At 43.6% G+C, this 25322-nt stretch overlaps 1 protein-coding gene across 3 annotated transcripts in view; it reads left to right on the top strand.

Moving 5' to 3' along the window:
• Positions 1–215: 215 nt before the first annotated feature.
• EOGT (EGF domain specific O-linked N-acetylglucosamine transferase) overlaps positions 216–25322 on the top strand; it is a 36351-nt gene continuing 11244 nt past the window's right edge. Inside the window, exons 1-14 of one of the 3 annotated variants that reach the window (XM_028110424.2) lie at positions 217–345; positions 1151–1373; positions 2018–2073; positions 4220–4443; positions 5940–6040; positions 7113–7221; positions 9920–10014; positions 10366–10470; positions 14053–14159; positions 16787–16890; positions 22841–22933; positions 23282–23353; positions 23720–23806; positions 24323–24391. In XM_028110424.2, coding sequence (XP_027966225.1) covers positions 4234–4443; positions 5940–6040; positions 7113–7221; positions 9920–10014; positions 10366–10470; positions 14053–14159; positions 16787–16890; positions 22841–22933; positions 23282–23353; positions 23720–23806; positions 24323–24391 — 1152 coding nt within the window. In that variant the 5' untranslated portion in view covers positions 217–345; positions 1151–1373; positions 2018–2073; positions 4220–4233. Of the gene's footprint in view, positions 346–1150; positions 1374–2017; positions 2074–4219; positions 4444–5939; positions 6041–7112; positions 7222–9919; positions 10015–10365; positions 10471–14052; positions 14160–16786; positions 16891–22840; positions 22934–23281; positions 23354–23719; positions 23807–24322; positions 24392–25322 lie in introns of all 3 variants that reach the window. The other 2 variants (XM_028110423.2, XM_028110422.2) reach the window with 2 other exon arrangements.

Here is a 25322-nt window from a genome sequence, read left to right on the forward strand (position 1 = left end):
TCTCCGGCTCGGCTCAGGCGGCCGGCTCACAGACTCCCGCACTGCCCGCCCGCGGGGGAGCGCGACCAGGAGCAGACCGAGCCCCCGCCCCTCCCTGCCGCCCCGCGTCTGGCCGTGCGCGCCGGGCGCCGGCTCCCGCCCCTGCCCCCGGCCGCCCCACCGCGGGGCTCGGGCCCGCCTCCCGGCGCAGGCTGCCTCGCAGTCCCGGCGGCTCCCTGGCGCCCCCTGGCCCTGCTCCCGCTCCCGAGGTTTCCGGTGAGCCGCAGCAGCCGGTTATGACGACTCCGTGCTCCCGAGCAGCGGCTGTCTCCTCCTCCTCCGCAGCCCTGGCTCCCCCGGCTCCAGGTGGGACTCGCTCGGCGATCCGCGGAACCCTCACCCGCCGCCCTGCCGCCGCGGCCCGACTGCGCGCGCCTCTCCCGCCGGGGCTCCCCGCGCGCCTTCCCCGCGGGCTACAGCCTCTCTGCGGACTCCACCCGCGTCTTCCACGGCCTGCGGGCCGGGGAGGCGGGCGCTCGGCGCCTTCACGGAGCCTGCAGCGGCGCGCGCGGGGTTCCCGGGAGCCCGCCGACCACGGCGAAGGATGCCCTTCTTCCCCTCCCGTGCCGCGTGGGTCGATGTGCCAGACCTGGGCGAAGCCGCTCCCCCGGGTCCTTCCCAGGCGCCGGGGACTGGGTGGAGGTGGGGGGGAGTGCAGTGCAGGGTGGCGGGCGAAGTGCGGGGACCTGGCGACCCCGAGGCAGCCCCGCCGGCGCCTGGGGTGAAGAACCCGAGCGCGGCGGGGTGGCTGCGGAAGCGCTGTGGCCGCCGGCCCCGCCCGCCCCGCTTCCCCGGGTGACGGTCCCGCACACAGCTGGTGGACCTCCCCTCGGCATCTCAGGCAGCCAAGCCCTTTCTGACCCCCTGCCTCTACCGACCGTGAGACCCGTGGCCCCAGTGCGGGCGAGCCGTTTAGGAGTCCTTGTGAGTCTCAGACGCGTTCAACTTTTCATTTGTCCACTGTCTTCTTGAAACTTCCCAAGCTCTGTCACGGAGCCCCGCCCCATCTCACCCACTGTGGTCCCTGTCCGCCTCGGGCTCTCTCGTCTCTCATCATCTTTCAGGCTCTTCCTTTTTTTTTTTTTTTTTTTTTCCTTCCTCCACCTTTTAGGCCCGAGGAAATCCGGTGAAGGAATACAGAAGAGGAAGGCGCCGGTTGATTTGTACTGAAGGAAAAGTAGGGCGGTGCTCAAGCTTCCATCTGCTGGAGAAGTGCACGCACCCATCCTTGGGGGGCCTTGCAAGAGGACTGCGCACCAGAACGGCTCTTTGCCAGGCCCCGGGGCTGCGCTTTTCATGCTTGAGCAGCCGCCCCTTCTAGCTTATGCAAGTAGGTACGTGCCCTTTGAGCCGAGACTTCAGATTTTTCCCATGACTTAAGTGTGACTCCTCCGTGGATCAGTGGGTTTAATTTTAGGCAGAGCTCAGTCAAGGACAGTGGACTTGAAGAACTGAAGGTCAGGACTTAGTTATAACAGTGACTTTATTACTGGAAAGAATGAATCAGAAAAATAGGCCATCCTGCCTGTTGAATGGTCAGGCTGAAGTAAGTAGTAAATAGGAAAGCTCGAGTAGCAGTATGATTCAGTGAGTAGGATTAATAGGATGAGAACCAGGAACATTGTTTCCTTTAGGAATGTTTTATCTGCAGAGTGTCCCTTTGGCCTGTACCGGTTGATGCCTGTATAAAGTGGACCATATCCTTCTGCGTACCATGAGAATCTAGTTTAAGTGACAGTGTTGAGAGTGGTACCTTTAACTTTGCTTTTCTCAGTCTAATGTTGACTAAGGAAAGGAAAGCACACCATAAGTCAGGCCTTTTGCTTACACAATGTCTCGCTAAGTGCCAGGCCTTGTGCTTAGAGGTTATCTCATTCATTTTTTTTCTCTCTTAATATTTCCTTTAATCCAAAATATCACCTGAATGATAAAGTCTACTTTGGCATCCTTTTAAGGTAATATGTTTCATATCTGACAGATTTCTGATATCTGAAGCATCACAACAGCTTCTGCGTGGTTCTGATAATTAAAGAGGTAAATAATTCCATTAGAAGTACACTGTTACTATTAATATATATTTTTTAATTTTATTGTTATGTTAATCACCGTACATTACATCATTAGTTTTGGATGTAGTGTTCCATGATTCATTGTTTGTGCATAACACCCAGTGCTCCACACAGAACGTGCCCTCTTTAATACCCATCACCAGGCTAAGCCATCCCCCCACCCTCCTCCCCTCTAGAACCCTCAGTTTGTTTTTCAGAGTCCATCATCTCTCATGGTTCGTCTCCCTCTCTGATTTGCCCCCTTCATTCTTCCCCTCCTGCTATCTTCTTCTTCTTCTTTTTTTTCTTAACATATATTGCATTATTTGTTTCAGAAGTACAGATCTGTGATTCAGCAGTTTTGCACAATTCACAGCGCTCACCATAGTATTAATATGTATTTTTAACTTTTCTAAAATCACTGTCAACTCACTGTTGGATGAAAGTCCTAACTAAAAGTATTAAATCAGATCACCTTTCCAACAGATAACAATATATTCTTCAGAGCCACGAAAGAGAGAAGCCACTATATTTACCACTCCAGAGGGGAAAAAAGATCGCTTTTCAGTGTCCACACTCTTTGTTATGAAGCCTTGGCCTTGGGACTTTAGGCTGGACTGAACATAGCAGTTTGTTTCTAAAGGCCCCATCTTCGTTAGGCATAGTCAGTGAAGGCTGATTCTGAAAGCTGGTTTTTCCAACATGCTCCAGTGACTGTAGATCTCGCTGGGGAGTAGCTCATGTGTAATATGGTCCTATCATTCGGTGGGAAGAGCATCTTTTTTTTTTCATAGAGCAAAATATTTCACTAAAGTTAACCAAGAATGGCACAATTATTGTCTGGGGTACGTAGAATTCTAGTCCATGAGGTTTAATCCTTATGGGGTGAGTTAGACATGCAGTAAGGTCCATGATGGTTATTGTCTCTTTTCACATTGCTAAGGCAAGATGGGGACAGATTAATGGCACAGGCTCCGAGTTTTCTGAGTTGTAGTTACTATTACCATAGTTTGTTATTACACCCACTAGAAGGTGAGCTTCACAAGGGTAAAGAGTTTTAGACTGCATGTTCATTGCTGCATCCTAGGTACTTGGCACATAGAACGAACCCATATACGATTGTGATTATTAGGGGGTTTTTTGTTTGTTTTTTAGTAGGCTCATGGAGCCCAACTCGGGGCTTGAACTCATGACCCTGAGATCAAGACCTGAGCTGAGATCAAGATTCAGATGCTTAACTGACTGAGCCCCCCCAGGTGCCCCATGATTATTAGTTTTTATTCAGCAGATACATATATGCTCAGAGCTATTGCACTTTCTTTTCTTCTCTCTCCCTGGCATGATTTCCCTGCTCCTCATCATTCAGGTCTCAGCTCAAATAATATTTAGCAGTCTCTTCCTTACCCCACCATTCCATGTGGCTTTAAACATTTACTCAATAAATGCTTGTATAGCATTTAAGGTGCCAGGTACGTCTAAATATTTTACCAATATTTAAGTCACAATAGCCCTATGACAAAGGTTTATTATTATTTCCATTTTACAGATAGAAAAGCTGAAGCACAGTGAGGTTAAATAGCTCAAGATCGAACAGCTAGGAAACTATAGCTAGATTTCAAACCCAGGTGGTCTAGCTTCCGAGTTCATGTTCTGAACCACCATGTTATATTGCCTATCATATTACCTACTTTATTTCTGGCATCAGTAATATGTGACTAGGGTCACATCAAGGCCTTTGCCCCATTTTTATAAATAAAGTTTTATTAGAACACAACCACCCCCATTCTTTAGGATAGGCTGTGGCTGTTTTCATGGCAAAAGTACTGTTGGGTAGTTGCCGCTGAGATTGTATGGCCTCCAAAAACAAAAATATTCACTACCTGGCTCTTGACTGAGAGAGTTTGAGAAAGGTTATAAGCTCCATCAGAACAAGGGCCTGGTTTTGTTCACCCCCTGTGTACCTAGCTCCTAATGCAGTGCCTGGAGCAGAGCAGGTGCACAATAAATATTTGTTGAACAAAGGAGTGTTATTCAGTGATGTAGCAAGATGCCGTGTCATTATACTGAGCCCTCGATCCCTTTGACTTTTAAAGGATATGTCTTAACAAAAACCTTTTCAATATGATCTCTAGGTTTGGAGGTTGCTATGTTAAAGCTGCTTGTCCTTGGAGTATTGCTTCATGGTGTTTCACTGAGTGGCCAAGATGAGGCTCCTCCCAAGGCTGATGGCATTCCAGGCGAACCTCTGTTTAACTATGCCAGTATCCGCTTGCCCAAGGAGCACATTCCCTTCTTTTTGCACAATAACAGGCATATTGCCACGGTCTGTAAGAAAGACTCACATTGTCCTTATAAGGTAGGTATTCGTTTTTCTTATTTATTTATTTTTAAAGATTTTATTTATTTATTTGACAGAGAGAGACACAGCGAGAGAGGGAACACAAGCAGGGGGAGTGGGAGAGGGAGAAGCAGGCTTCCTGCCTAGCAGGGTGTGGGGCTCGACCCTGGGATCATGACCTGAGTTTAACGACTGAGCCACCCAGGTGCCCCTCTCTTATTTATTTTTAAAAGGATGTTGGTTCTGCTTTATCACCTGAACTTGAAGGTAGCATTCTGTAAGGTAGCTGTCAGACTTCGTTTGCATTTCGTCTAGTGCTTCTAAATGCCTAAACTTTGCTTAAGATTATATCCCATTCACAAGAGTGAGATTTAAAATCTGAATCGCAACAAAAATTTAAAATCTCAGTCACTCATAAAATAAATAGTCAGCCAATACTATTTGTATACTCTGTAAACAAAGGGAATTAGATTTTATCCGGACAAGAATGTATAATTCTCACTAGAGACTAATTTCACACCTCTTTTTTTCTTTAACTGCCTTTCAGAGGGTCTCTTAGCATTTAACTCCAGTAATAACACCTCCGCCCCTGTCTCCACATAATTAGGACTGTTACCATGGCCGTCCTTCTGTTTTAGAGTTGTTGGAAAGGCCTCCAATTGGAGCCCATTAAGATGTCTCAGGAGGTCTCAGAGATCAAAGCTGGGCCTTGTGAGAAACTTCCTTTCCCATGGTGCTGGCTCAGGAAGCATATGGAGAAGCAGACCTGGGAATCAGACCAATGTTGCTCCTGGGCCTTGCAGAAGAGCGGCCTCGGCCAACAGCCGCTGCTGTGTCCAGTCTTGTGGTGTTTCTGCTGCTCTTGATTAATGACTAAAGATGCTAATCCATTTAATTTTGCTGTGATTCTTTTGATCATAGAAATTTCATTTTATGTGACTTTTTTTTAAAAGATCTTTTTTTTTTTTTTAAGATTTTATTTGAGAGAGAGAATGAGAGAGAGAGAGTACATGAGAGGGGGGAGGGTCAGAGGGAGAAGCAGACTGCCCACTGAGCAGGGAGCCCAATGCGGGACTCGATCCTGGGACTCCAGGATCATGACCTGAGCCAAAGGCAGTCGCTCAACCAACTGAGCCACCCAGGCGCCCCATTTTATGTGACTCTTTAGGGACTGATTTTAGAATCACTTTGCTCACTGAGAAAGGCAGCTTCATTAAGCTCCTTCAGGAAATTCCAGTTCAAGTGTTCTTTGGTAGTGTAGGGAAAGCCTGTGCTTTTGGTTGGGGTCCAGATGTGGTGGTGGGGGAGTGATGATTAAGGATCATTGTGGTTGAGAACTTGGAGACTGTTATTCTTAGGATTTATTCTAATTCCTTTTATTGTATGAATATGTATTATAAGATCTGAAAGTGAAAGTTCTATGAAGATTTGTTTTCTTCATGGGAAAATCTAGAGTCCTCTCTAAATGTCAGAAGGAGGGAGACCAGTGTAAATGTACACGTTTTATGTTCTAGAAACACTTAGAGAATCTAAAATACTGCTGGGGTTATGAGAAATCCTGCAAACCAGAGTTCAGATTTGGTTACCCTGTCTGTACCTACGTCGACATGGGATGGTAAGCTTCCAGACGGAATCCTCCTTCCCTTTAAATCATCTTTCTTTGTCCTGTATGCTGATGCTCCACCACCCACCCGGATTCTTTTGGTTTTAGATAGTAATTTCTTTTTTTTTTTTTAAAGATTTTATTTATTTATTTGAGAGAGAGAGAATGAGAGATAGAGAGCACGAGAGGGAAGAGGGTCAGAGGGAGAAGCAGACTCCCTGCCGAGCAGGGAGCCCGATGTGGGACTCGATCCCAGGACTCCAGGATCATGATCTGAGCCGAAGGCAGTCACTTAACCAACTGAGCCACCCAGGCGCCCTAGATAGTAATTTCTTTAGATATTAATTTGCTTACACAGTCATGGATTCAAGTTGACTCACCTCCTCACCCTCCTGCCACCATGTACAGGAATATCAGTTCTTTCCTCTGCCAGAGAGAGAAAGCAGTATGGATCACCAGAAAGTATTTCCCCCCAACAAACACTAAAAAGATAACTCGATGGTTTCCTCTTGATTCTGGAGGGGAGTGTGAAGTGTAATTAGTATTTCCAATACAAGACATGCAAGGTTAGTGGAGTAAAGAAAATATGGTAATTAGTAGCTCATTTTCTCTCATTTTCTTCAGTTCCAGATGACCCTAACTTCATACATTTCTGTTGTATATTCTTAATATAAGAAAGAAAGAAAGTCTGTAAATAACTTATTTTGGTATCTTCTTGTAGCAAGGGAGTTGCAGGAAGATTATGATGGTTAAAAAACTTAATGACAGACTTCTGGCAATTTAACCTTTAGAAAGGAAACTCAAGGCTCAGAAAAGGTAAAAAGAGAAAAATCATGGAATCTTTTTTTCTTTTTGAAAGATTTTATTTATTTGACAAAGAGAGACACAGGGAGAGAGGGAACACGAGCGGGGGGAGTGGGAGAGGGAGAAGCAGGCTTCTCGCTGAGCAGGGAGCCCGATGCGGGCGGGGCTCCATCACAGGACTCTGGGATCATGACCTGAGCAGAAGGCAGACGCTTAACGACTGAGCCACCCAGCCGCCCCCCCCCCTTTTTTTTAATGGAATCTTTTTGACTGCAAATAGGACAGATACCCTTGAATCCGCCCAGGACATATTCTGGAAACAAGCTGACTTTGGATATGCGGGAGAGCGTCTGGAGGAACTGCATGTGCTCTGCCAGCCTAAGGAAACTGTGAGTGTTTCTTTTCAGATACTCCTAATGTTTAGATTGTCCTGTAAAAACAAGATATATGGCTCTGGTAGAGGGATCCTTACTCAAGTGTTTATTGGCTGTGACTTTTATTTAACTTCCTAAAACAAGTCATTCTGTTTCGTTTGGAAGCCCTGTCGTCATTTTCACACATATATCAGATAGTCCTATTTTGAGGCAGTTAAAATATTACTAGGTTTAGAATTTCCCTGCCCCCAACATTATGCTAAAGAAGATAAATTGATAAACTGCATCTTTCCAAATTCCCTCACAAGGAGTTCGGGACAAAGGATACACCCTCCCCCCCACCCCACCAGACCGCTCTATGTTTGTTTAGGACTTTACAGTTTGCAAAAAGCTTTCCTCTATGTTCGCTAGCCCTACAGCAGATAGACAGGGTAGGTATTAACTGATGCGACTTGACCACAGAGGAAAACAGGGTCCTCAGAAGGGTGAAGTGACTTCTCCAGGAGCACACAGCTCCTAGGTAGACTCGTCCATCTAGAATTGGGATACAGATCTTTTTCTGTGTGCTTTCAACCCTAGTGCATTGCGCTCAGTGGGTAAGCCAAGCACGTTGCTAAGAGCCAGTTTTGGGTAGTCAGGAGAAAAGCAGGCTCCATCCATACTGTAGGGTTCAAAACCTGATTCTTAGAGCACTCAACCTTTCCATGTTTCAGTTTCTTTTCCTTTCAAGCTATGCCCATGTCATAGCTTGTGACTGGGAAGAAATGAGCTTATAAAAATGCTCATTCTGTTTATAAAAATGCTCAGTGCGGGGCACCTGGGTGGCTCAGTTGTTAAGCGCGTCTGCCTTCAGCTCAGATCATGATCCCAGGGTCCTGGGATCTAGCCCCTGCTCAGCAGGAGGCCTGCTTCTCCCTCTCCCACTCTCCCCCTGCTTGTGTTCCCTCTCTCGCTGTCTCTCTGTGTCAAATAAATAAATAAAATCTTTAAAAAAAAAATGCTCAGTGCGGGACTGGGCTCCCAGCAAAGGGCTCAGTGTTAGTTTTTAAAGGTCCATGGGGGTGTAGCACTTACTATTAAGGTCTCATATCTGTCAGTGTTCTTGAACATCTCAGGGGTCTCTATTATCTCCAGGCAATCTAGAAAATTAAAAACAATTTTTTTTCTTAATTCACTTTAAGAAACTGAATGTATGCTCTATAGCGCTTTTTAAAAAGTATTTTTACTTATTTTTGTGAGAGAGAGAGAATGAGCGGAGAAGGGGGCAGAGAGAGAAGCAGGCTCCCCACTGAGCAGGGAGCATGATGCCAGCCTGGATCCCAGGACCCTGTGATCATGACCTGAGCTGAAGGCAGATACTTAACCGACTGAGCCACCAGGCGCCCGCTTGATAGTGCTTTTGGAGATATCACGTAATAGAACTTGAAGCAATTGTAGGGAGATGGATGAACCCCAAAGGAGGGAGGCAGGGCTTTAGCCACACTGCTGCCGGGTACCCTCAACATACACTTTTTTGTGTGTGTCGCATAGTCTGGCTGGAGTCCACCTGTTGATGTGGAAGGGGCAAGGGGAGAGCCACAACCCCACCCCACACACCTCGTCCAAGGCAGTATGTAGAATCTTCCCTGGCCAAGATCTACCTTAATAGATTTTATGCAATCAGAGCCTAAATCCCTTACCAACTACCGATTTCAGAACCCCATATGGGTTAAGGTGAAGGCTTTGTGTTCACTGGGAATTATGGGAAAACAATAAAATGGCATTTAAATCTATAAATAAAATCCAGAGTGGATAAAAGTTTTTGAAACCATCCCTATTTCGGAACAAACTAGACTGGAAAAAAGAGAAGCGGGCTCTGGTAGTTGACTCTTAAGCTCTTTTATTTCAGTGATTTAAAAAACATTGCCCTCTTACTGCTGTTGAGACAGGGACTCCCGGAAGCTTTATGGTTTGTAGAAAGCACGTCTTATTAAAATTACCGGGCGCCTGGGTGGCTCAGATGGTTGAGCGTTTGCCTTCAGCTCAGGTCATGATCCCAGGGTCCTGGGATCGAGTCCCGCATCGGGCTCCCTGCTCCTTGGGAGCCTGCTTCTCCCTCTGCTTCTCTCTCTCTCTCTCTCTCTCTGTCTCTCATGAATAAATAAATAAAATCTTTTAAAAAAAAATAAAATTAGCAAAGTGCCCTTCCAGCCTTCGTTTTAATGTCTCTTAACGTGTGCATTCATTCTTTGTTTCATTTGGCTTGGCTTTGAAAAATGCTTTTTCGCATAGCTACACGGTTAGTGATGGCTCTGAGTGCTTTTTTTTTTTTTTTTAAGAGGACTGAACTGAACCACACATAAAGCCGTAAAGTTTGAGATGATATAAATAGAACATTTGGGAGTTCTTCATAGTAACCTAGAAGTATTCATGCACACAGGCAAAATTAGGCTTGACCAGAGTCTGCTGGGGATGGGAAAATCCATCCACAGAAGCAGCTTTTCAGAAGCTATTCTCCTGATGAATCACTGAACTCTACCTCTGAAACTAATACATTGTATGTTAATTAATTGAATTTAAATAAAAATGTTTTAAAAAAGAAGCTGTTCTCCTCATATTGTGTGGTTGCAACCTGAAGGTGCACATGCTGTGAACTTGTCTGGCAAGTCTGAGAATGTCCTCAAAATGTTAGTACCTGGAGTTAATTTTTTTCTTTTTTCTCAAACTCAATCAGCATGACTCAAGCCTGGTGTGTTCCCGTTATCTTCAGTACTGCAGAGCATCCAATCTCTATCTTGATTTAAGAAACATCAAGAGAAACCATGACAGGTACGGAAGTGGTTGATGTTAAAACCTAATGGAGATTCTGAAATATTTCCAGGTCCAGGGATATGCCTTGGATTTGCTTCATAATAATATGGCGATGAGGTTGGGAAACGGATGGAGCATGAAAGACGTAGTCAGGCCACAGGTTGATCATTGAAAAGCTGGATTCTTGGTCCATCGGGTTTCTGTCCCACTCTGCTACTTTTGTGTATATTTGAAACATTCTCTTATAATAGAGTGAAATTCTACCAACACACTGATTTTGGAAAGTGGTAAACCACCTTAGTTACATCCCATGTGCTTACATAATGATGAAATTTTTCAAACTCAGCTTAATTTTTGGTCATCCACCAGATTTAAGGAAGATTTTTTCCAGAGTGGTGAAATCGGAGGACACTGCACACTGGACACTCGGACATTGATGTCTCAAGGTCAGCGCAAAAGCCCTCTGCAGTCTTGGTAAGATTATTTTTTTAAAAATATGTTTCTGAAATATTTGCTTTTGTTTCTGGCACATTGGAAGGGACTTTTGAATGGAAAATGTTACTTCATTTGTGGAGAATTTGGCATGAGCTTCAAGGGAGTGATGGCTACAGAGTGAATCTCAGTTTCATTTGAATTAAATATATGTTTATAAAATATGAGGAAGTGTGATATAGGATTTACTGATTGCTAATGAAAGAAAAAAATCTGTTCAAAAATGAGTTTTTATTAACTCCTTGTAACTGTACATGTGATTGAGAAACACGTGTTTAAAAGGGATACACATTTATCCCCTGGGTGGCTGGGTGGCTCAGTTGGTTAAGTGTCTGCCTTCGGCTCAGGTCATGACCTCAGGGTCCTGGGATCCAGCCTCGCGTTGGGCTCTAACCAGCACCCCAGGCTCCTCCTCAAAGTTGTAAACCCTGCCCTGACTTTCAACACCTCTGATCAGCTTTTTGAACTTTATATAAATTGGAGAACACATTTTGATTTAAAACATTTTTAATAATAAACTAGCTCTGTGGTCTGATTTGTTATCTCTAGAAATTAAGAAATTAGGGTACTTTAAAAAACTTTTTATTTTAAAATAATTTTAGGCTTACAGAAGTTTAGAAATAATACAAAGAGTTCCCCTTGTACCCTTCCCCCAGCTTCCTCTAATGATGACAGCTTACGTAACCATAGCACAATGGTCAAAACCAGGAAATTGACATTGGTACAATATTATTAACTAAACACATTTGAATTTCGCCAGTGTTTATATGCACTCTCTTCAATTTTTTTTTTATCTTGGATACATAGTTCTATGAAATTTATATCACATGTCCACATGCATGCAACTACTACCACAATCAGGATATAGAACTGTTTTGTCATCCCAAAGAAACTCTCATGCTGCCCCTTTATTCGAAGCTGAGCACTCAATTCCAACTTGTGTGTCAGGTTTTCTACACACCACCGGGCAATTCTCCAACAGCTAGATGTCTTACAGTTCAACTCAATTCTGACACCATCTACCCGGAAACAGCATCAGATCCCACAGGTTAAGGGCTCAGTGCCAGAATTTAGACCCCAGTTGCAAGCCCAGGTGATCACCTGGGCTTCTGACCAATCTGCTGTAGATTGGGTTAGATTCATTTGCTAGAGCGGCTCAAATAACTTTGAGATACATTTTACTTACGAGTCTACCAGTTATATTATTATATCATAGAATATTATATTATAGAAGGATATAGCTCAGGAACAGCCAGATGGAAGAGATGCCTAGCACAAGGTTTGGGGAAAGGGGACAGAGCTTCCATGCCCTCTCCTGGCACCCGACTGTCCCTGTATCTCCATGTCTTCCCCAACTCAGAAGCCCTCTGAGCCGCTCCTCTCCTCTTCGGTTTTTATGGAGGCTTCATTACATAGGCACGATTGATAAAATTATTGGACATTGGCAATTGATTCAAACTCCAGCCCCTTTTTATTCCCCTAAGGTGTGGGATGGGACTGAAAGCTCCAACCCTCTAATCACATGATTAGTTCTCCTGGCAACCAGCCCCCAATCTTAGGGAGGTCAAAAGTACCTCGTTAGCATAACAAAAGACACCTTTCTGGCTCTTATCACTTGGAAATTCCAAGGCTTTCAGGAACTCTGTGTGGGGAAATGAGAAAGAACACCGAATATCTATATATCTTATTATAAATGACAATATCACAGGTCACATAGGATACTCTTATTTAATGTTAATTGTTGAGGTCAAACATTCATGCTATGCATATCCTTCAGGATAATATTCTACCATTCATTTGTATGGCGTTTTACAGTCTACACTGTAACATCTTCTCTAACTTATGTTAAAAAATCAAAATTCATCTGAGTAACTTTGAAGATCTAGCTGGCTCTATTCAACAATTCACAAATTTGGCAGCATCCCATCTAGCAAACAGAGAGGAGCTCCAAGGAGCTGTACAAAATGGAAGGCTTTTCTTGGCAGAAGGGGGCAGGGACAAGGAAAGGAGATCACCTCATCTTCCAATGGGGAATAGGGAGGGTCTGGGTGGTAGATGACCTCGTTGGTGCTGACCAGAAAATTATAGACTGGCAGGTTAAGACTACATTCTTAGAGAAGGCTGAAACTGTAATTAGGGTAGGCATTAAGCCTTGGTTTGGTGACATGCGCTTAGCATCAGTGACTCCATTTTGGGCCTGTCATTTCTTTTTAACATTTAATAGAGTTCTGTAGTAGGAGTTCTTCCATTCTAGTGGACCTTTTGATTCCTAGTATATTTTGATAACTGATTCCACATGGTGGAAGTTCTCTAAGGTGTATTTATATTAGTGATTTATTGCCATGTAATAAATTACTCCAAAATATAACCTAGGGTAGATTTTTTTCATTATCTGTTTGATAACAAATTACTCCAAAATTTAACAGCTTAAGACAACACACTTCATTAGCTCACGAAGTTTCTGATGGTCAGGATTTGGAGGAGCGTAGCTGAGTGTTTCTGGCTCAGGAGCAGCTATTGACAAGGGCTGTAGCCATCTCTAGACTCAACCCGGCCTGGAGATTCTGCTTCTAGGCTCACCCAGTTTGTCTCTGGCTGTTGGCTAGAGGTACCATCTTTTTGCCACATGGGCCTCTCCATTAGTGCTCCTTACAGCATGGCTTCCCTGAGAGAGAGAGAGAGAGAGAGAGAGAGAGAGAGAGAGAGAGAGAGAGAATGAGAGAGAGCACACAAGCATGCATGCAAGAGACCAAGCAGGTACCCTAGGATGGAGGCTTCAGTCTTTGTATACCCTAATCTCAGACATCACACACCATCATTTCTGCCATATTCTGTTCATTAGAAGTGAATCACTAAGTCCAGTCCACCCTTAAGGGGAGGGAATTAATCTCTACCTCTTGAAGGGAGAAGTATCAAAGAATTTGTGGACATTATTTTGAAACCACCACAATAATTCAGCGTTGTGTTATTTTAAAAGGATTTGTTTGATATTTGTTTTACATCAGTTGTGGTCTCAAAGGTGAAGAGTTACAGTCTTTAGGTTAACTCTAAATATCTCTTGGCACATGCTTTTGATTGTCTTCTTTTATATGGAAGAAAACTGCCATGTGGTCTCCAAAGACATTTTCTGAGGAAAACACTTCACTTTCTTCTGGGAAGCTTAGCTGTATGCTGTCTTTCCAAGGCGCTCAATAATTTTTGGAATGTCATCTGTCTCAGCATCCAAGAACTCTGTCACAAGATCCCAGGAATCCTTCTTCAATCTTCCCACTTTACTGGTAGATTATTTAGCCAATTCTATGTGTAAATTTCTTCTTTGTCTAGAAAATTCCAGGTTTATCTTGCACATGAGGCTGAAATTTGAAGTCATTTTTGTTCCTTGTCTCAGCATTAAAATTTGGTATCAAGTTATAGAAACGTTAGTATGTTTGAGAAGTTCCACATGTCTTCATAAGATCATATTCCAGAAAGAAAATCCCCGTAATGAGCAGATCCTAAGTTACAGTGTTGCCGTCGAAAGTTCAGGAGGACCCCCTTGAAACGTCTTCCAATTCATTATTGCAGGTTTGCTGAGCTGCAAAGCTATACTCAGCTCAACTTCAGACCTCTAGAAGATGCTAAATGTGACGTTGTGATTGAAAAACCAACCTACTTCATGAAACTGGATGCAGGTGGGAAGTTAAATTTGTCCGATATGTAGTTATTGGTGACTGAGGCTTTGTTCCTTTTTTGATATGTGTATATAGTGATTTCCTGTGACTTTCTGGGAGGCTGTGTGACATGAAGTGGTGGGTTTGGGTTTTGCTTTCTTCTCTGAAGATGTGAGCTAGTTTGAACTTCCCACTATATGTTACCTTTGGTATTTTAGAGGGAACCTGCACATTTCTATCAAATGACTCACTCAGAATCAAAAGATGAGAGAAAAAGCTATATATATGGGCACCTTCTGTAACTAAATTGACCCCACCTGGTTTCTCTAATCACTTGATTTTTGTGTTGTGCTTCACTAGAAAAAATTTAAAAGTAAAACCGTGTGTGTACTGTGGGTGGAGAAGGAATGCCCACTGAGTTCTTCTGGCAAACTTCCTGCCATCGGTTCCGTGACTGAAGTGAACCTAAAATTCCTCTGGAAGTCAGCAGGGCCGTATATTCTTGGTGGGGGTGGGGGGGTGGGGGTGGGGTGGGTGGGTACAAAAGAAAAGTTAAATTTAGAATTATTTTCCCATTTACACTTAGAGCTTGTGACTCTGAGCTCGCAAGCACAGCTTAAACTTGGTGAGCCAGTTGCCCTGGAGAGCAGCGCCGTAGGCCGTGCAGTTCCGTGTCTCCTCTTGAGAGATGAAGCTTACTCAGCCACATCCACGTGCACCCCCCGCCGGACCTCCCGGGGTGGGGTGGGGGAGAATATAGAGAGCCCTCTGTCACGAATAGTTCAGAATCACTGTCATGTATTGATTATATTTTTAATGTGCTCTGCTTCCTGAAGCCGCAATTCTTATGTAACAACGCATGAGGTCCAGAAACCTGACAAATGGAGGTTTTTGAAATACGAGCGAGTAAAAATGCTGCATGCGAGGTCCTGACTCATTTTTCAAATATGGAAACTGAAAAGGGGCCAAGCATCTATTCGGGTAGATGTCTGTGAGCTCTTAAATAGATGCTGGTATGCAGGCAGTAAAGTGTGTGAAGTGGGAATAATAAGCCAGCGCAGACCCGGGCGATTTCTTTCCTATATTTGAAACTCTCCTTTTTTCTTCTTTCGCCCTCATCGCATTTCCCTTTCCACATTGACTCTTCACCGAGAGAGAATGAGCGTTTTATAGAACACGACTCACTTGGGGGCATATTTCTCGAGCATGGAACCTGCATTTTCTCCCTCCTTGCACCACCCAGCGCGGGTCTGGGCTGCATTCCCCAGTCCGTGTTATAAACTTGCTGGATGACCCACGAGGGAGCTCATGTGTGCTGTGCGCTCACCTGGAAATACGGATGTGTTGTCACAGAACTGTCTTTTTGTCATTAATTTGAAAATTTGCTCTTTGCCAAATGGTTCTGAAGGATGAAAGGAGTTGTCTCCAAATATTCCTCTCTAAAAACGATTTTCTCTTTTTTCTTTCTGGTCCATTGAGACATAATTGACCTGCAGCCCTGTATAACTTGAGGGCATACAGCATAATGACCTGGCTGACATAAACTGAAGATTTTTTACTCTTATTTTTGGGCACACAACGTTATTATTCACTGTGGGAGTGAAGTCATGATATGTTGTGATTTCTGCTTTTGAGAGTCACTGTTTTTCGTTCAGTCAAGATTTTCTGTCCTTTTAAAGTGCATGTGTCACATGTCAGTTCTTAGAATTTCACGCCGTTTAGATTTGCACATTGCCAGGTTGGACAATGGGTCCTGGGTACCTATGTCAGAAGAACAAATGTTCGGTTTCTTTGGAATGATGGACTTACCACCTTAGAAATAGCTGCACCCATATCTCCCCTTCCCCCTATTTGACCCAGCAGGACTCGGGTAGTCTTCATTACAATTTCACTGTGTGTGTGTGGGGCTGGGTGCTTTGAGGTACAAGATCTTTGGGTGTCTCCTAACAAAGCTGCCACCTAAGTATAAGGATTTCCTATTTCTCATAGAGAAGCTAAAGCTTAGGAACATTACCAACTCCTCTGAGAATGTTGCTCATGAATGGCTGAGCTGTATTCAGCCCGGTTCTTCTGACTCCAAAGTTCATCCTCTTTCAATGAGAACATGAGACACTGAGCCCTTTTAAATGATAGTTGGTTAATATTTTCCCAAGAAGCAATGCTATAAATCACGATGAAAAAGGAAAAAAGAAAGAAATGAAAAATACCAAAATGTTAATAGTGCCGTCATTGTTGATACTTCTGTGATAAATTGATATTGCTTAATTGATTTTTAAAAGTAAGTGATCATAAAAAATAAACTTAGTTTTCATGGCCTTAATAGTTCTACCCCATTTTGAGCTAAATAGACTTCTAATATTTTTTTCTTGGAATTTACTGATCATTTGTTATTTAGTGTATATGGGATAATGCATTTCTGATTTCTAAATAGGCAATTTTAAAGTGAATTTTTGAACCCAATCGTCTGTTAATTGAGGACTACCTGAGTACAGATCCTTTTGTGTTTGGAGAAAACTCTTACTCTTTTTTCTCCCAATTATTTTCAGCTAAAAGTCTATCACACCATAAACAGGTGGGGTAGAATAAAAATTGCTGAATCCTTTGCTCTCTGGGGTTACTTAACATAGATTTCTTTTTTCCAATACTAGGTGTTAACATGTATCACCACTTCTGTGACTTTATCAATCTGTATATTACTCAGCACGTTAATAATTCATTTGGCACAGATGCATACATCGTGATGTGGGACACAGTAAGTAAGAATGTCCTTTGCTTCAGCTTTGTCTTTGCCTGGCTCAGTGAATGTGTGGCTCTGATGTGGGTAAATGCAATTTTGTAAGACACACACATTGAAATATACACACATGTACACACCTGTGCAGATGGGTGTGAACGTGTCTCTGCACGCACACGTCCACATACGTATGGGCAGAAATGTTTGCGTGCATGTGTATCTTTGTTCTTTGAATTTTCGAATGAAGCAGTGGAAGATTTCTTTCCCCCTTCGGGCAGGTGGAGCTCCGAAACGTGTGCTTGGTGTTGCTCTGAGACACACATGTGAACACTGTCATTTGCTTAACTTCTCTGACCCCTCCGACCTGACCCACGTGGGGCAAGCTTGCCTCTGTTTTGCCATGTGGCCTCCTGTAATTGCCATCGGCCTTTGCTTGTTTGTAGCTCCCCTTTGCTGCTCGCTCAGTGACACATTGTGCTGTGCATGTCAGCTCACTACTGAGGGTGAGGCTTAGTCATAAACATAAAGACATGTGTTGAGGGGCGCCTGGGTGGCTCAGTCATTAAACGTCTGCCTTCAGCTCAGGTCACGATCCCAGGGTCCGCATCGGGCTCCCTGCTCGGCAGGAGGCCTGCTTCTCCCTCTCCCACTCCCCCTGCTTCTGTTCCCTCTCTCACTGTCTCTTTCTCTCTCTCAAATGGATAAATAAAAATCTTAAAAAAAAAAAAAAGACATGTGTTGAATTATACCTGCTCTTTGCTGAGTTGTTTTCGGCACAGTCTTTTTTCCCTTTTCTTTCTTTGCCTGCCGTGTCCATGCTTCTTCCCATATTCTGCTCCACCTGCCAAGGTATCCCCCGAAGTTGCCCCCGTCCACTCAACTGTGAAATGGGATGATTCTAGTATCTAGCTCAGTGTCATTTTGAGGATGAGCCATAGAGTGTGCGGTCAGTCGCAGTGCCTGGCACATAGCACGTGTGCTCTGCACGTTGACTAGGACAATGAAAATGATAAGAAGAGCCAGGGGTTTATGGTGTACACAGCAGGCTGCCTAAACTGGGAAGTTGGGACAGCCACTAAGAGATCATCTACAGTTCACCTAGGCATTCCAGCTCACAAGATGCTCATAGCACCCCCTCTTGGCATGAACGTTCCTGCAGGGGGACCACAGCTTGCTGGCAGGGCCACGTCAGACATTTCTTCCAGGGGGAGTCCTTCTAGAAGCCTGAACGGCACCGCTCAGGGGCAAGGGGCCAGGATCCACCTGGGGCAGGTACCGACACACCTCACGTCCCATAGGGGCTAGTATCTCCTGCACCAGCTGCACTGGCAGATCCCCCAGGATCCCCAGAAGAGACGGCCAGTTTCCAAGAGTCGCTGTAGCCTTTCCCAGTCCAGATGCAACGTACCCGTCAAGCCTCTTTTTTAAATCACATGCAGTGTTACCAAAAAACACAGTTGACGCGTGCCATCTTTATTTCCGGAGAGCAGAGCCAGCCAGTTCGCCGAAGGTCACGTTCTTGTGCAGACGGGGAAATGGTTTCATGAATGCCTTTTTTTCACTGATATGAGGCTCATAGTAAAGCTGCATAGAAAGGTTTTCTTTATCACCGCTCCACAGACCTGAAGGCCGATGAGAACTGGTTTATAATTCTTGACGTGTTAAAGCTCTCTTTTGACTTTCTTCTTTGCAAGGATTTCCATTACCTTCTCAGGGGCCGGTTTGGCGACCAGCACAGTTTCTGTTCTCGAACGTGTTTCTGTGAGCAAAGGGCACAACAGTCCCTTTCTCCTCTTCTCTCTGCAAGTGCTTCTAGGCCACGGTCACTAGCTCTCAGAAGCCCTGAATGATTAACTCAGGGTAGCTGTACTTAAAAAAAATAAATAAATAAAATTACACCCTGTGTTATCTCATTTAATGCTTACAACCCTCTGTGAGGTAGGGTTTTTATTAGCTTGTTTTACAGATGAGGAAGCTGAGGCTCTGAGCCTCAGCCGGGTGTTGTAAGAGAAGGCAACCAGTGAGGGATGGAGTCAGGGCTCTGGGTCAGGCAGTCGGACCCCCGTCCTGTGCCCTGAAATCACAGTGCTCTGTCTCCTCCCTCTAGTTCTCTGCAGATCCTATTAAGTTGATGGGAAGTTTCTAGACACTTTCCCAGAAGTCCCAGAAGCTTCCTTATATCTTATTGCATGTTTTTCCATGTCTTCCTTAAGCAGACTAAGTTAAACTGAGCCAACTTCACAACCGTCCTCTGCACCTGCTGGGAGGGCATAGATAGGGTTCACAGCCACCACGACGTCCCAGGTTACTCAGTTACCTGGACACATGATGTGAGGGCATTCTGGCCATGATAGGCAGGCATGGACAGGATGGATTTAGCTGAGTGGGTTGGCCACCCTATGACCTCCCTCCTTTGGTACTCTCTGTGCATACACTTTCAACCTGCATACTTGGTCCCAGAGGTCTTTTTTTTTTTTTCTCCAAGATTTTATTTATTTGTCAGAGAGAGAGAGAGAGCACAAACGGGGAGAGTGGCACGCAGAGGGAGAAGCAGGCTCCCCGCTGAGCAGGGAGCCCGACGTGGGACTCGAGCCCAGGACCCTGAAGGCAGACGCTTCACCGACTGAGCCACCCAGGCGCCCCGGTCAGAGAGGTCTTCACTGGTTGCTCAGTCAGGTTCTTGGGACAAGCGATTCTGCCTGATTGCTCCAGAATCGAGGTCCACCGGACACTGTAGGTTAGATGAGGACAGCATTAAGGTGTTGTGTGGCCGCGTAATTTTCTCTTTCGCTGGCAAGGCCTTGGAGGAAGCCACACTGCAGGCCCCCGGGGAGGTGGCGAGCGGTGGAGCCTCCAAGCCGGGGCTGAGCAGCTGGGAGAAGAGCCGCCGGTGGCTGTGGCCGATGTTCACATCTTAGTGACAAAACTGCCCCCTCAAGGAAGCTGAGCGGGCCTTCCCTGTCACCCTCTCCAGTCTCAGCAGTTTGGCCGCTCCTCAGGCACATGGCTTCCTAGGTGAGATGGGCAAGGCCACCAGCCTCCAGAGGTGCACAGAAGGACCCTCCGCAGATGTGGTTCTGGCCACAGCAGGGCTGGTCCTACGAAGCAGAATGAATGAAAGGGGACTTACTGCAGGCTTTCCACATTTTCTTGTGCTAGGAGTAGTATGGCTTCATTATGATAATTTTTAATTATGTAAGTAACACTTGTTTATAATGAGTTCAGACAACACAGAAGTATGTAAAGTTAAGAAAAGTCCCCCGTTGGGGCACGTGGGTGGCTCAGTTGGTTAAACATCTGCCTTTGGCTCAGGTCATGATCCCGGGGTCCTGGGATCGAGTCCCGCATTGGGCTCCCTGCTCAGTGGGGAGTCCGCTTCTCCCTGTGCCTCTGTCCATTGCCCCCCGCTCATGCTTTCTCTCTCTCTCAAATAAATAAATAAAATCTTTTTTTTTTTTTTAAAGAAAAGTCTCCTGTCCCTGGAGGGGAAGGAGTTGGAAGGTAGGCAAAATGATCAAGAGGTACAAACTTCCAATTATAAAATAAATAAGTCATGGGGTTGTGGGAAACAAAAGAGAAAAAGACAAAGTCTCCTCCTTCCTCATCTCCAACTCCATTTCCCTCCAAGGTGACTAACTACAGTTCCCATGTATGACTTTATTTTAGCAAAGATAAATATATCCTTATCCAAAATTTATATAAGGATTTGTATAAGGATATTATAAAATTTGTGTAAGGGTGTGTTTCTATTATATCCTTATAGAAAATATGCTCTCTCATATTTGCTAACTTAACATTGTATCAGGGACATTGTTCCAAGTGGGTACATTTAGGGTTATTATTTTTTTTTTAGTGGTTACATGGTATTCAATTCGGTGAATGTTATGGATGTTCACATATTCAGTGCATGCCTCAGTGTATGTATAATCTCTTGGCCCCACGCCAATCACTTTTGTTTGTTTCCACTTTTGTGCTATTTGTGGAAATGCAGTGAATATCCTTTCCACAGACATACGTCTTTATACTCTTATCCCAGCATTTCTGTAGGACACATTTCTAGAAGTAGAATTTCTAAGTCATGGGTCAGGAGCATGTTTAAGTTAGAGACATACCCAGGAGGAAGTTTTATGTCATCTTTAAGAATACCCAAATATTCTTCAACATGAGACTAGAAAGAAAGAAGTTCCTCCTTCCCCTGTGGCAGATAATTTGAAGTTGAGGGACATGAATTAAGAAGCTTCTGGAGGGGGGCGCCTGGGTGGCTCAGTTGCTAAGCATCTGCCTTCGGCTCAGGTCATGATCCCAGGGTCCTGGGATCGAGCCCCGTGTCGGGCTCCCTGCTCAGCGGGAAGCCTGCTTTTCCCTCTCCCACTCCCCCTGCCTGTGTTCCCGCTCTCGCTATCTCTCTGTCAAATAAATAAATAAAATCTTAAAAAAAAAAAAAAAGCTTCTGGAGGTGGTTGTTGCTGAATAATACATGATTTCCCTGGAAAGGGATCAGTCAGGATTGCTGTATTTTATTATTAAATTTTCCTTTCAAGGGTATCTTATTTTATTTGAAGTATTTTATCTCAAGAAACTGTCTAGGATCACTTCTTTTAATTGCCCTTTATTTATTATTGAGCCAGAATAGGGACATTTCATTTTTGATGGTGTTGAGAAGGGCCTTTATTAGAATGGCACAGGAGAAACATCGAAGGGGAAAATTTTTTTCTTATCACTACATCTGACAGTTCTCACTAACTTTGAAATAACTCTAATATGTGCAACATCAAAATTTCAAAATCTGAAAAAAGAATGCTGTAATGGTAAAAAGGCATGAACATAATGTATAACCTGCTGTAGACCTTGAATGTCATCCTACAATACATAGTTCTTACTTCTTTTGGCTGAATTTTTCAATCTAAGTTATTCCATTTTTAAATAAATTGATCTCCTTCCTTTAGCTGATGGAGCACGTAATTAATTTCTACTTTTCAAAAATGAAATGCATTCAGTAAATGTAATAGAAAGAACTACTTCCCCCTGTGAGGCAAACTGCCGTACGTAGATTAAGAGCTTGGAGTCTGGAAGCAAACAGACTGGATTTAATCTCAGCCCTGCAAACACACCAGCACTACTGTTAATGCAAATTACTTAAATTTGTATCTCGGTTTCCTCATCTGTAAAATGGGGATAATGATATCACCTAGCTCATTAAGTTTGTGGGGTGTTCATTTCAAATGCTAGAGATATAGGAAATATGCAAGATGCTATAATAATAATTATTATTAATGTTAATGGGATGTTATCACATGTTACTCTTTAGTCAATGCGGAGATCATTTCATAGGCTAATGTTCATCGTATTGTAGTGTTAGGACTTTCAAGGCTTTTTCTTTTCAAAATTTCTTTTCAAAAGTGTATTCCATTTACCCTGATAATTTTTGCTTACTGAGAATATCCAAGTGTGTACAAATGATGGCATCTGTATATGTTGTATGTGTGTGATTTTTTTTTTAAGATTTTATTTATTCATTTGAGAGATGGAGCATAAGCGGGGGAGGGGCTGAGCAGGGAGCCCGATGCAGGCCCCTGGGATCATGACCTGAACTGAAGGCAGGCACTCAACCAACTGAGCCACCCAGGTGCCCCTGTATGTGTGTGATTTAGATAGAAGATTCACAGGGAAAAAAACCCACACCAGCTATCATTCAGAGATATGAATCTAAAAAGGGATAGGGTAGAAAAACAATGTTTTTAACAGACTAAGATTATAATTGTGGGTGATTATTTCTGATAACATTATATCATACTAGGTCCTTGCTCAGGCCTAAGATGAAAATCCATTTTTCTTCCATGAATTTGATGAGCTTGTTTAGAATCATTAGTTCTTAATACTGACAAGCTGATTCAAATATTTTGTTGCACTTTTGAAAAGCCACGTTGTAGACTTTTGTTGCCCTAACCTCTTTTGTTTCCACTTTCAGAGCTCCTATGGATATGGTGACCTGTTCTCTGACACCTGGAAAGCCTTTACTGATTATGATGTTATACATTTGAAAACTTATGATTCCAAAAGGGTACTGGAAACTTTGCTGAAATGTCTGTAAATAACAGTCATTGTAGATGACTCACTCATCAAATAAATTTTTAATACGAGTTTCTATTAGCTATTGCCACTGATTTCTGACTTTGTAGTTTCTTTTTTTATAACTTCAAATCATTCTTAATTATTAACCATGTAGTGTGCAGAAAATTTTTCCTTTAGATTCTCCAAAATTATGACTTTCCCTTGAGTGAAATAGTTTGCCATTCAAAATATTTCAGTGCAAAAAGATTAATTAAAATATATTTTCTGTGATTATAAGTACTATTTTGATGTGGTACAAATTGTGTTCTCTTACCTTATATAATACCTTCATTCTTAGGTATGTTTTAAAGAAGCTGTTTTTTCTTTACTCCCCCGGATGCGATATGGGCTGTTCTATAATACCCCTTTGGTAAGCATATCTGTTATTCATATTCATATTTATACATTTATTCTTCATAGGTTTTTTTTTAAGATTTATTTATTTATTTTAGAGAGAAGCACACGTGTGCGGGAGAAGGGGGTGGGGCAAAGGGAGAGGGAAAGAGAATCCTCAAGCCGACTCCTGTTGAACGTGGAGCTGGACTCAGGGCTTGATCCCAGGACTGTGAGATCATGACCTGACCTGAAATCAAGAGTTGGCCGCTTAACCAGCTGAGCTATCCAGGCATCCCTATTCTTGATAGGTTCTAAGATAACATTTATCTATAACTTGAGAACATCTTCAAGAGTAATACACAATTATTCACTGTAATATGAACTATTGTTTTCGTGTTAGATATCTGGCTGCCAAAACACGGGATTATTCAGGGCATTTTCCCAGCATGTGCTACACAGACTAAACATCACACAGGAGGGACCCAAGGTAAGGAGTACCTTGGGAGTTCTGACGTGGGCCTGACTTTTCACCCGAAATAAAAATCAATGCCACCTTTGCAGAAAAAGAATCAGAAGACAGTGTTTTCTCAGTTAGCAATTTCTCACCTGAAGTGATCCAAAATCAGATGTCACCAACCTGTGACAGATAAGCTAAGGGACAGTGGAAGTATGTACTTTTTTTCTCCTTTTCCTTTTCCCTGTCTTTCCCCACGTCACCTGGTTCTCCCCCCAAATCCTCACCTAACCCACAAACCCCTGCCAAAAATTCCATGCAGCTAACCAAACAGAAGTGTAATAAACAGGTTTTGTCTTCTGTGGCTAAAGTGGATGCATTTTAGTTTCCTGCAAGAACTCTGAAGGAATCAGACTAAAATCATAATCATCCCCTAAATGTATCCTGATTGAGTTTCATCTCTTTGTGAAAATCACATTTTAGGTTCTAGCATTCACTCATATGTGCAGGCATATACAGCATGATTTTGCCTTTTCCTTTTGATTGCAGGACAGAAAAATCCGAGTCACCATCCTTGCACGGAGTACAGAGTACCGGAAAATACTAAACCAAAATGAGGTTAGTGTTTGGTAGGCATTTTTAATATCATCGTATTGAATTTAACCTTCTGTGACTGATGTGCTTAATTTTTTTCACATTGCATTAAATGCTTTGATTTGAAATTATTAGCTTTTAGAAAAGTTTGATGGCTATGCCTGGTTCATTTATTGGACTTCTCCTGGGAGTCAGCAAACCACCCATTGCCCAAACTAGCTTCGCCTCACGGGAAACGTGTATCTGCCCCAACTCAGAGGGGAAACAGAGGCAGAAATTCTGATTCCTGCCTTTACTGCCATAGGTTGCCAAACATTCTGCCTCTGGACAAACGAGCAGCAGAAATGCAAGAGTAGCTCTTGAGAGGTGGTTGATGGAGCATGGTGATACGGTGGCATCCACCATCTAAGTTGGAAGAGTCTCCGTTCCTTTCATGACTGTGTGTCTTAGAAACTATTCACCTCTTAGGTTCTCTAATTCATTTCGACAGCGTGAACTCGTACATTGTACTTAAATAAGATCACCCTATAAGGCACCTGCCTACAATAGCGTGGCTGGAAGATGTTCTCACAATAGTGTGATTGATTGCACAGAAATGTGTTGGGCACCTGCTATGTCCTGGGCCATATTCTAGGCCCTGGAGCTACAGTAGAGGACAAGACAGGTAAGGTCCCTGTCCTCATGGAGCTTATGCTCTCAAGGTGGGACAGACAAGAAATAAGTAAACAAGTCCCTAAGTAAGGTGATTTCAGGTAGTGGGCAGTGCTACAAAGGAAGTAAAACAAGGTGATGTGTTGGGGCAGGAGATGTAGGAGGAAGGGGGAAGCAGTCAGGTGAGGTGTTTAAAGAGGTGCTGTTGGCAGAGACCTTATCAGTAAGAAACCAGCCAGGGAGAGAGCCTCCCAGGCAGAAGCAAATGGCCTGTGGTGTTCAGAGCTTTAGGTGCTCCAGGAAT

The sequence above is a fragment of the Eumetopias jubatus genome, unplaced genomic scaffold (genome assembly GCF_037043125.1).
Source record: "Eumetopias jubatus isolate StellerSeaLion01/CBP00866 unplaced genomic scaffold, mEumJub1_p1.0 scaffold_1, whole genome shotgun sequence".
Lineage (NCBI taxonomy): Eukaryota > Metazoa > Chordata > Mammalia > Carnivora > Otariidae > Eumetopias > Eumetopias jubatus.